The 12102-nt window shown below is 38.6% G+C and overlaps 2 protein-coding genes across 4 annotated transcripts in view; both read left to right on the top strand.

The window, feature by feature from the left end:
• The window catches only part of dnah2 (dynein, axonemal, heavy chain 2), a 119874-nt gene extending 112420 nt beyond the window's left edge, over positions 1–7454 (top strand). The window contains exons 83-86 of the mRNA XM_060875481.1: positions 1025–1201; positions 1588–1662; positions 6197–6347; positions 7196–7454. Coding sequence (XP_060731464.1) covers positions 1025–1201; positions 1588–1662; positions 6197–6347; positions 7196–7347 — 555 coding nt within the window. The 3' untranslated portion in view covers positions 7348–7454. The remainder of the gene's footprint in view (positions 1–1024; positions 1202–1587; positions 1663–6196; positions 6348–7195) is intronic.
• A 1179-nt stretch (positions 7455–8633) lies between these two features.
• kdm6ba (lysine (K)-specific demethylase 6B, a) overlaps positions 8634–12102 on the top strand; it is a 71418-nt gene continuing 67949 nt past the window's right edge. For 2 of the 3 annotated variants that reach the window (XM_060874751.1, XM_060874748.1), the window contains exon 1: positions 8634–9280. The gene's annotated coding sequence lies outside the window, so the exon portion shown is untranslated. The remainder of the gene's footprint in view (positions 9281–12102) is intronic. The other variant, XM_060874752.1, reaches the window with a different exon arrangement.

The following is a 12102-nucleotide window of genomic DNA, read 5'->3' as shown; positions in this document are numbered from 1 at the left end:
ACACACTTAGCCTTTTAAGAGCACTTGCCTTACATGCATACACACACATTCCAGGGTTTGTGTGTGTGTGGTGTGTGTGTGTGTGTGTGTGTGTGTGCGTGTGTGCGTGCACGTTTATAGAGGTCACCTGTAGGCCAAGGGGGCTCTAACAAAGACCTTGTTTGGGGTAATTGCACTTCAATAAGCAGAATAATTATTTATGTACATCTGAAATGTTTAAAATGTACATTGCTTGCTACTTCACATCTCCTTGGCACATGTTCTTTCAATAAAACCTTTGACCTGCATTTATTCATTTCTCGCTCACATCTCTCTCTCTCTCTCTCTGTCTCTTTCTCTCTCTCTCTCTCTCTCTCTCTCTCTCTCTCTCTGTCTCTTTCTCTCTGTCTCTCTCTCTCTTTCTTATTACACTCTCTGTATCTCTATAACTCATTCTGTCTGATCTTTAACAGATTATTCTGTCCTTCTTTTTCATTCCAATATTCATTCTCACGGCAGTTAAATTACTCCTAAGATGCATATTTTTTCATTTTATCTAGGTGCTCTGTCATCTATCATTCTTCCCCTCTTTTTTGCCCCCACACGCACCCCACACATACACACACATATACATACACACATACGGAATTACATGTAAGGATGACCTGTTTCATATTTTTAATGGGCCTGAATCTTTTGTTAATAGTCATATTCATATATTCAGTGTATACACATGAATGATTATAATGGATTGCTTTAGCAATGAACTCAGGTTCAGGTTAAACTTTATTCTGTTAATAATTAAAAAAAAAAAAATCAAATAGATATACTACATAAAAATGGTGTAAATGGCATGAAGAGATTCTATTTTATCCTAAGTGTAATAAAGCTTATGCCAGCTACTGAAATACTTCATCTCTCTGTCCTTGGCCAGTCTCATTCAGCTTTGAATAGTGTATAAAATAAATAACAAGGCTTTGGATTTTTTCCTACCTATAAAAACATATCTCTTGTCAATCTGTCTCTCTCACTCCAAAACATCTAGGCATACTCATCATTGAAACCCTTGGCATCGTGGACAAGGGACCTGTGCCAGCGGGTAGAGCAGTTTGCTCGCTGGGCGGAGACAGCACGTCCTCCCGTTCTCTTCTGGCTCTCAGGCTTCACCTTCCCCACAGGCTTTCTGACAGCAGTACTGCAGTCCTCAGCACGGCAGAACAAGGTGAGAACAACCTAGTGTTCACACACACTCATACAAACCCTATCAAGCATGCATTATGAGCTTATTAAATGTGTGTATTATATATGGATGTATTTCTAAACATATATCCGTAGACACATACACACAAATATAATCCATATGTACATGTGCGTGTAAGCAATCGGCATATGTTGAAACCCATTTGGTTCTGTGAAGTTTATTACTTTCCAAAGAATGACATTAGCAGACAAAGCCAGTCAAATTTATGTAACATGAACCCACGTGTAGAATGCCAGGGACCATACAAAATACAGCATGAGCCAGACAAAAGAAATCAAGAAACCAAGAAAGTCTGCAAGAAAAACAAGTTTTGTAGCAACAGTTAATCAGTTGATTGTGTTCTGCAGGTATCTGTGGACGCGCTTTCTTGGGAGTTCACTGTTTCTACTGTAGATGACAGCAACCTGCTCTTCCCCCCCAAGGTGAGTAACTATTGCTAACCATACACACATCAGGACTCTAGCAAGGGAGCAACCTATTATTTACCACCGGGCCATTGGGGCCTGATTTAACTTTAGATTTTGTCCCACACTCAGCAGACACATATTGGTGATGTGTGCTTATTTATTCAAATAAGCACACATTAATGCTTATTTATTTAATACATTTTTATTTATTAAAATCTATCATCTAATATCAGTGATATTATGGCAACACCTATAGGTTGAGACTATATTCAAAAAGACTAGCGTCCAAGTAATGATTAGCACCTGGTGATCCACTGGTGGTTAATGTTATCCATAAAAGATCACAATGGCTGCAGATATTATTCCTAACCAAGCATGAACACACCACCTTCCACTTGTTCCTGCCCTCCTGAATGCTAATCCTGATTAGCATATGTGCAAATCCATTAACTCACTCAATGTACCTTTAACTGTTAAATCACAAAAAAGAGATATAGCTGTCTTTATCTACAGTGTATTTCTTTGTACAATGTGTATTTTTGTAGGTCTTATTAGTTCCTCTGGGGTTATCTGCTTTCTGAATCATGGTTCCTTAGAACTTAAGGTTTCTTCCATATATGTTTTTAGCCATCCAAGATTTGTATTTGGCTTTTGCACTATTTTGAATGCTAAACACGATTATTATTATTATTATTATTATTATTATTATTATTATTATTATTATTATTATTATTATTATTATTATTATTATTATTATTATTATTATATGCAGCCTTGAATAGACCCATTCTGTTCATTTAGAATGAATAGTAAAAGTAAAATATTCATACCTCCTTCAACCCAGAAAAGCCTTTTGATCATTTGTCATATTGTTTGATTTTTATTCCCATCTTCATTAAATCATTTATTACTTTAAGGCTAGCTTTTCTTAGGTTTCTGAATTTCATCCTTTCTTCCTTTAATATTTTCCACTTCTGCTTTCAAAACTGTACACCTGTTCTTTAAATCTTTTCAAAAGGAGGACATAAACCTTGTTCTTTTCTCTTTCTTGGACATGATAATACATATTATGCTTTTCTATCATTTAATGACTAATAGATGATCACTTTGGTCATCCAAATGATTGCTTTGTTTAAGTATTTTATTTTAGATTGGAAACTTGGAAATATTTATGTGAATATTAGTGTGGGATAAATACATTTTATTTATCCCACACAGATATTACACATACTATTTTATGACAATGACAATGACAATTTATTTATATAGCACAAATAATTTCAACTTCCGTCGACCAATGTGCTTTCCATTAGGTCATTAAAAACAGAAAAAACACACAACAAACAAACAGAAAATCATACAAACATCCCATCAGCCATATGCTTTTGAAAATAGAAATAGCCTATTTTATTCTTACTTAATGGAAAATACATACTCTGTATATATTTACATATATATACAGAGTATGTATATAAATACTTATATTTTATGGCTTCTCAACTAGTTTTCTTGCCTTTTTTGGAATGCATTTTAGCAAAGGTTTTGTGTAATACCACTCAGATTATTCTGATCCCATGGTTATGTTCCTATGGTTGACTACAATCAGAAAGTAGCGCACGACTTTAATAAAACCACTACTTCTAAAATACCATTGATTTTGCTGCTACTGTACATACACAGTCATGTGAAAAAATTTGGACACCCCATTAAATATTAAGTTCTTTATTAAGAAATGTCAACATGTCCATTTTTGATCTTGTTTTAATTTGTACCTGTAGATGAAAGTGATGTAATTGCTTGTAAAGAGCAACAAAAAATGCTTTTCACTTGTTAAACAAAAGAAATCAACCAAATGAGTATTTCAACTGAGGAAGATATAGGACACCATGTGCACTAATACCTAGTGGATGTTTCTTGTAGCAATCTACAAGTTTCTCCCATTCTTCAATGCAGAATTTTAGACTCATCTGTCCAAAGCACATTATTCCAGAAGTCTTGGCCTTTGTCTTTGTGTTCTTTGGCAACCTTTAGTCTTGCCCTCATGTTTTTCTTAGACAGCAAACTTTTCCTCCTTGCAGACCTCCCATGATAATTAAAGTTATTTGCAGTCTCCTCATTGTAGATTCATGCAATTTGACCTCAGCTGTAGCAAGTGCTTGCTGTAGGTCCTGTAGTGATATTTTAGGACCTGGCCATGTTGGCAATTGTTTTAAATCTTCTCCACTTGTAAATGATTTTCAGACAGTGGAATGGCTGATTACAAATTCTTTTGAGATCTTTATATATCCTTTACCAGACTCATAATCATTAATAAGCTTCTCTCTGAAGGCCTCTTTGGATGATTAAATCATCCTTAATCTCTTACAACAATTAAGAGCAAACCAAAACTAAATGTCTGAGGTTTAAATAAGGCAAGCCTTCTTCCAAGTGCTCTGTAATAATGTTCTAATAATTTGCACCTGATGTGATACTGTATACCTGTAGGTGATTTTTTCCAACTTAAGTACAAGAAATGTGGGGGTCTTAGGACTGACTTCTTCCTCACAAGAACTTCCTTTTTTTTTATAATTACATTTTACAAATAATTAAAAGAAAACTTTTATATGGTTTTATTTGTTCAGTTATATTACTTGAATCTTAGTTAAAATGTTAAAATGAAGATAAAATGGCCACGTTTAACTATAAAAAAAAAAAACAGACTCTCATGGGGTGTCCTAATTTTTTTCACAGTACTGTATATTGTATGACTTCATTTTCACTGACTTTTTGATACGTCAAAAACACATTGCTATTCATTTTCTATGCAATAATACGTTGGCAGAAAAGATACACAAACATATCCTGAACCATAACATTTTTTCTCCTTCATCTTTTTATTTTTTTCCAATTTGTTCACTTGTAAATTCTCACCCACTTTCCAGTTCTCCTCCATCATCAACCTCTACCAAACAAGGAGGGTGAAGGCAAACATGTGCTTCCTCCAAAACACAGGCTGACATAACTCACTTAGAGGAAATCTCTATCTAACCTCACAGACACCCTTGATTGACTAATGTTACTATGATTGACAGGAGAGAAAAGGTTTTGCTCACTTGGTTCCTAGCTATGGATGTCCCTTTTTTCCATGCAACTTCATTTAAAGCTGATGAAATGTACAGTGATATAACCATGTGTCAGCCAAGATGACAAGACAATTTACGGTCTTTCAGCCGGATGTTAAGATGTGGGAGAAACCAATCATGGTTGCCAGCTGACATACAAAGCTGTATGATATATCTCCTTAAGTACACCTTAGACCGAACCTTGCCTCTGCAATCTTTGCGTGCAGACACACTTCACACATACCAGCAAAGCATATTGATCTGAAATATTCTAAAAATTCCTCACCTAAGCTCTTTTAAGCCGAGCGGCTGCGATATTTATATTTAGTTTTGTGATTTCTTCAGCATTTTTTTCCCCTTCACGACTAACTGTGATATTTCTTTGGCTGCATTCATAGTATGGTAATTAATTATCTTTTTTAAACCTTGACTCAAACAAGAATCCAAACAAGCAGATAAACTCTTGACAGAAATTGTGGGTGAGTAGGTGGTATGCACTTGGCAGCTGATTAGCTTTATAATGTCAAATGTATGACAGCTCGCTACACACTGGAATCAATTCCAAATGCCAATGCCTGTGGTGGTATATGACCCAGGGGTATAAATGGCAAACCCAAGCATATGAACTTTCTCTAAAGATCCACATCATCTTTGCAGAATAGCTTGTGAGGTATGAAGTAGCTGGAAGGTTGTGGGATTTTCCACACAACACTAGTCCACATAAGGCGTTTCTGTATCAGCCTAAGTGTGACCTAAATACTTTAAAAGGAAGGTTCGTCAGCATAGATCATGTTATTGAAACAATATCATGAGAGTGGTTACAAATGTTACACCTATAAGCTGACACAACTTACCCTTTTAAGTTGCACTTTAAGTTAACTTACACTTTTAGTCATGGTGGTGGTTGAGGAACTGTCAGAAGTTAGATACTACTGGAAGTGCTGGGATTTCCACCTCTGGGTTTTTCCTGTGGTTCTGGTGTGTTTGGTTTCATATTTAATGTAAGAACAAAAAATCTCCAGATCTCTCTCTCACGCGCTCTCTCTCTCTCTCTCTCTCTCTTTCTCTCTTTCTCTCTCAGACAACAAAGTCAGACGAATTCATTTTGTTATTATTTTAAACTGGCTGTAATGTAAATAAAATGATCTTGTGTGTATTGGTTGTCTTCCCTTGTGAAATCTCTTAATTTTTTCATCTAAAACTACTCACTGTTGTGTCATATTAATGTTTTACAACAGTGATTCAACCGTTTTTTATTCACCTAAAGTATTTAAAAAGCAGAAACATATTTCAATCCATTATTTAAAGCCATAATTAGGTGAAACATTCGCAGTTGCTGTATGTTATCAGTATATGAAAGTCAGGTTGACTAAAACATTGCTCAGTACTGTATTATATGATTATATTTTCTAGAATTTATGGATAAATTATGTGTCTATGTCCCATAGGATGGTGTGTTTATTCGAGGTCTGTATCTAGAGGGAGCTGGCTGGGATAAAAAGAACTCGTGTCTGGTGGAGGCAGAGCCCATGCAGCTGGTCTGCCCCATACCCACTATCCATTTCAGACCTGTGGAGAACCGGAAGAAAACCTCCAAGGGTACACACACACACACACACACACACACACACACACACACACACACACACACACACAGACACACACACAGACACACACAGACACAGACACACACAGACACACACAGACACACACACACACACAGACACACACACAGACACACACAGACACACATACACGCACACACAGACACACGCACGCACGCACGCACACACACTCATGCACACACACACACTCATGCACACACACGCACACACACAGATACACACAGACAAACACAGACACACACACACATAGACACACACACACAGACACACATACATAGATATACACCCACACACAGACACACACACCCACAGACACATACACACAGACACACACACATAGATATACACACATACACACAGACACACACACATAGATATACACACAGACACACACCAATGGACACACACACATAGATATACACACAGATACACACAGACACACAGATACACAGATACACACACATAGATATATACACACACAGATACACACAGACACACACATACAGACACACACACCCACACATATACACACACACATACATACACGCACACACACACAGACATTTATTCCACTTTTTTGGCTTTTGTGTAACAGTCAGAATGAAACCATTTACTCATTTTAACTGTGTGGGAAACAACCTGCTTTTCTTTCATTTTGTTCACTGGAGAAAGAATAATAAGGTTAACTAAAAAAAACAACATTGTTTTTTAGTGAGTTAAGCACACAAGGTACAGATAATCATAAGCCATCATGAGCTTTAAATTTGTTTGTGTCTATGCTGTATAATTATGAGTGTTTTCTTGTACTTTGTGTATGTGTAGGTATGTACTCTTGTCCCTGCTACTACTATCCACTGCGCTCGGGAGCTGGGCGACCTTCATTCGTAGTGGCAGTAGATCTCAAATCAGGAGCTGTGCCTTCTGATCACTGGGTCAAGAGAGGAACGGCATTACTGATGAGTTTGGACAACTAGGCTGGCATCATGGGCAACACACACACACACACACACACAGAGTATATCAAGTTTATATTACATTGTAGTAAAACATTCTTTTCACATAAATGTTTTAAGCATTTATTTAAGCAAATCTTTATTTTTAAAAATTGCAAATTGTTACATTGCAAATTTTTAACAATATTTTATAGTTCAATGTTTCTATTTTTAATGAAATCTGATTTTTTTTTTATTTTTTACTGAAAAATAAACTTTAATTCACTTGGAGAAGACTCACAGAACTTATCGATTATTTCTTCTGTTCTCTGCACCCAGGATTTTTTCAAAATCTTTCTTGCAAAATCTTTCACTGTTAACAGTCTATGGATACCGAGACAGAAAAAAAGACACTAAAGTTCTCAGGATGGTCTTTAGATTCTGCATGGGCTGGGGTGAATTCCTGAAAGAGGGAGGAAAACAAGAGGGAGTGTAATAGAAATGAAACCGAAGAATAGTTCTAAGGAAAGGGAGAGGTTGTGTGTGTGTGTGTGTGTGTGTGTGTGTGTGTGTGTGTGTGTGTGTGTGTGTGTGAGAGAGAGAGAGAGAGAGGTGGGGGCCTCACTTCAAGGCTGCATTCAGACAGCCCTCATCTGAAAGCGTGAGACTTCCTCAGAACTGTAAGGGGCTCTTTACTGGCCTCCAGGTCTGAGTCAATGTGTACCACTAACTGGTTGTTGGGGCGCTCATAGCAACATGTTGAATTCAAATTTAAATTGGGCCTCCAAGGCACTATTGTACTTCCTCAAAGTACTCCAGATTTTTTTTTTAAATAGATATAAAGCACAGAAGGGAGGGAATGACATGTTTTGAGTCCTCAAATGGAGAATGAAGTCCCCTGGGATTATTCATTACAGTTGTTGAACGTTCCCACCTCTGATCCATCCGGGCCACACGAAGAATATAATAAGGAGTGTGTGAGGTGACCAAATGAACATTTTTGTTTTTTTCATTTAGACTTCTCCAGTCTTATAATCATTGGTATGGATAATGATTAATGCCAAGTTCATCTATTTAACATTGAAAATACTTGGAGAATGATCAGGAAAAAAAATGTGGCTCATTTTTTGAGAACTATGCAGAAATCTGGATTTTTAGGTCGTCTGTATAAAATATGATCTCATGTTCCAGCAAGAACATAAACCTGGATCAGAGAGCTGTGTGTGTCATTGAGGGTAATTCCAGACGAGCGGGAAAGAATGGAGCAATCCTGGAATTTTGGGAAGTCGGTGTGTGTCCCCTTGAGAAGAGAGAGAGAGAGGCGGGGCAGTGCGAGACTCGTCCACCGAAAACAACCTGCATGGGAGAGGCAGAGAGAGCGGGGATCTGTACTGAAACATCAGGGCACAAACGAGTGCTCGGTGTAATGTGGAATTAAAACTGCGCAATTCTGCAAACGTGCTGCGCGTTATGACCCCCGGCGCTGGCAGGAAATCTAACATCATGTCTGATGCGACTCAGCCGACCTGCATGCGGGACGCAGCTCTCCTCAACTATGGCATCACAGATTCATTCCTTTTCCAACTGAGACGTACTTCTTTTCAGAGGAGACATTGCAGTTCCTTAGTGCACGATGAGGATGAGGAGGATGAGGATGAGGATGATGTCGGGCCTTTTTGGAAAAGACTAGAACGTTTTGGTGGCCGTGTCACTGATGTTCGTGCATGGACACGTTCACATCACAGATCACAGCTGAAGTCCCTGTGTAGAGTTTAGGTGAATAGCAGCAGTGCGAGACCGAAGCGCAGGTTATTTGCATTAGGATTTGGGACTTTAAAGCGCTGAGGATTTGTGCTGCGTGTCACTCGGCGCGCGACAAGAAACTGCGCAGCTGCGTTTGGCGTCATTATTTCTCCAAAAATGTTTACAATGAAACGCAAGACGCCTCCCAGCTCAACCATCCGCGCATTACCAGGTAAGAGAGACACTTTCTGTTCAAACAAAAACAAAAACAAAAAAACAAAAGCGTGCAGCGTTCAAACCCACAGGATTTTCAGGGCTCGGCATGTGACGTAACGCCGCGCACTAAATACGCAGCAGATTTTCTCCGACGTTAAGATGAAAAAGCTCCAAGATTCAACAATGTAGCTTCACTTGGGTTAGTTTTCTCTTCCCCACAGCGTGCGCGCTTCGACACTGGGGTTAATAAGCTGGCAGGCTGTGAAGCATAAAGAGTTGACGTTCATTGAAAAGTTAATTATGGACACGGTATGTGAGTGAACTGGTGTACAGGAAGCGAGGGGGAGCCGCGTTACACTGGCGGAAACATTAGGAATCTGCGCGCGGTCATGTGCCGAAAGCGTCCACAGTCACGCTGTGGTGTACAAACATTACGCATTGTGTAGGGAAACACAGCTAGGGACTCGGGCTCTTCTCACACTGCCGAAAGGTCATGTGGTTAAGTTGTGGCGGGTTCGCTGATTTTCCGGGAAGGACATTTGAATTTTTTTTCTGAGCCATGTTTTTTCTCTTCTTCTCTCCATACGTCACCGCCCACTTTTCTTTTTTCTAGCTCCCTTTCAGCACCACAAGGGGGCGCAAGACCGCCCTGTTACCTCAAACTGGGTAGAGGCAGCTCTCAAACTTAATGATTCTCTCTCTCTCTCTCTCTGTCTGTCTGTCTGTCTCTCTCTCTCTCTGTCTGTCTTTCTCTCTGTCTCTCTCTGTCTGTCTGTCTCTCTTTCTCCCTCTCTCTCTCTCTCTCTCTCTCTCTCTCTCTCTCTCTCTCTCTCTCTCTCTCTCTCTCTCTCTCTCTGTCTGTTTCTGTCTGTCTGTCTGTTTGTCTCTCTTTCTCCCTCTCTCTGTCTCTCTCTCTCTGTCTGTCTCTCTCTTGCTCTATCTATCTATCTATCTATCTATCTATCTATCTATCTATCTATCTATCTATCTATCTATCTATCTATCTACAGTATCTATCTATCTATCTATCTGTCTGTCTATCTATCATGTATATTTCGACAAAGAAAGGGTTAAGTCTTTAAAGTTTTTTTTTATCAAATGGGGTAACTCTTGAAGGTTCTTTTTAGAAACAAATAATGATAATGGAGTTTTTCTTCATGAAAGGGTTTCAAGTAAATCTTCTTCCATTACATTTACAGCATTTAGCAGATGCCCTTATCCAAAGCGACTTACATTTTTATCTAATTTTTATACAACTGCGCAATTGAGGGTTAAGGGCCTTGCTCAGGGGCCCAGCAGTGGCAGCTTGACCTGAACTCACAACCTTCCAATTGGTAGCCCAAGACCTTAACCACTAGGCTACCACATACCATTATATTCTATTCTACACATAGACCACAAACCAGTGAAACACACTGAAACATGCATCAACTATTTGTCTATTAAACAAATTTGATTCAAGATAGTAATCCATTAGGATCATAATCCTCCACTGTCTGCATACCAGCTTTTTAGCAGTAACAAACTGAGCAACATTCTGAAGGGAGAACACATCAGACTCTGGGTAAACTGTGAACATTTATTGATTTGGCTTGCATTTAACAAGGACAAGACCACGATAACAGCTTTCCAGATCACTCTTGCTTTGTGCCACTTGCTGTGGGGAAGCAGAGAAAACAGAAATAGTCTGACTCACAGACAGGTCAGCATCACCCTTCAGCATCACCCTTTTAGCTCATCACCCAAATTACACCCTCCTGCTCAGGGGTCACCAACCTTTTTAAGACTGAGGGCTACTTCAAGGGAACTGAGTAGTACGAAGGGCTACTGGTTTGATACAAACTTCCTCAAGAGCAAAATTGCACAGATCACTTTTTATTAATAATAATAATAATAATAATATTATTATTATTATTATTATTATTATTATTATTATTATTATTATTATTATTATTATGGTGAAGAGACTGCTCACATGTCAATGTTAATTATTCTCCACAATTATTAACAATGATTTATACAACAATGATGGAAGGAATATTCACAAGTAATTTAGTCTTTTTCAAAAAAACATTTTTAGTTTAATGTTATGTTGTTTTCAATGAACATGTAATCTCTTCTTTGTCTGTAAATGTCTGTTAGTGGGAAGCCTGGCACTGCATTCTGCACACCAGTGTAGTGTAATCTGGTGAATAATTTGACATTGTAAGTCTGAGTGAGTCTTGTAAATGTGCATCAGTAAGTCGTGTTCTGTGTTAGTTCTTGATAAAGTTCATGTTAGAAAAGGCTGATTCACAGAGATAGGTTGAACCAAAAAGGCATGCAACTTTCATAGCTGCTGTACATACAGTACACCACTGTACTTTTCTGTGTCCACAAGGCGCCAAAAGTTTGATGCAGACTGATGGGCTTTGAGGTGGAGGTCATTTTGCAACGTTAGGATTTCTATCTCTCCAGCATCCAAGTTGAACAGAGCACTTAGTTGTTCAGCAGTGCATGTCATGTTCACTTGCATGAATGGATTTGTACGGCTTTTTCTGTCCTTAATGCCCCACCGGGTGGGTAGTTAGCATTGAACCTTTCGTGACGCAGACTGAAGTGTCCTGCCACATTGTGCCGCTTTGCCGTCGCAACAGTCGTCCCGCAAATGAGACACACACACTTTACTTTGACTGACGTAAAAAATAACTGTTCCTCCCAAACACTGTGAAAATGGTATGTTTTCTGTCGCTTTTCTGCCATTTTTTGGGGGGTAAATCACAACTAACTCCTCATCGTTGCTGCACCACTTCCTTGTGTCAGGAGTCGGACGTGACGTGCGCGCAATATTGACATTTG

The sequence above is a fragment of the Tachysurus vachellii genome, chromosome 7 (genome assembly GCF_030014155.1).
Source record: "Tachysurus vachellii isolate PV-2020 chromosome 7, HZAU_Pvac_v1, whole genome shotgun sequence".
Classification (NCBI taxonomy): Eukaryota; Metazoa; Chordata; class Actinopteri; order Siluriformes; family Bagridae; genus Tachysurus; species Tachysurus vachellii.
The sequence above is the reverse complement of the archived record's forward strand: the minus strand, read 5'-3'. Positions and strand labels throughout refer to the sequence as shown.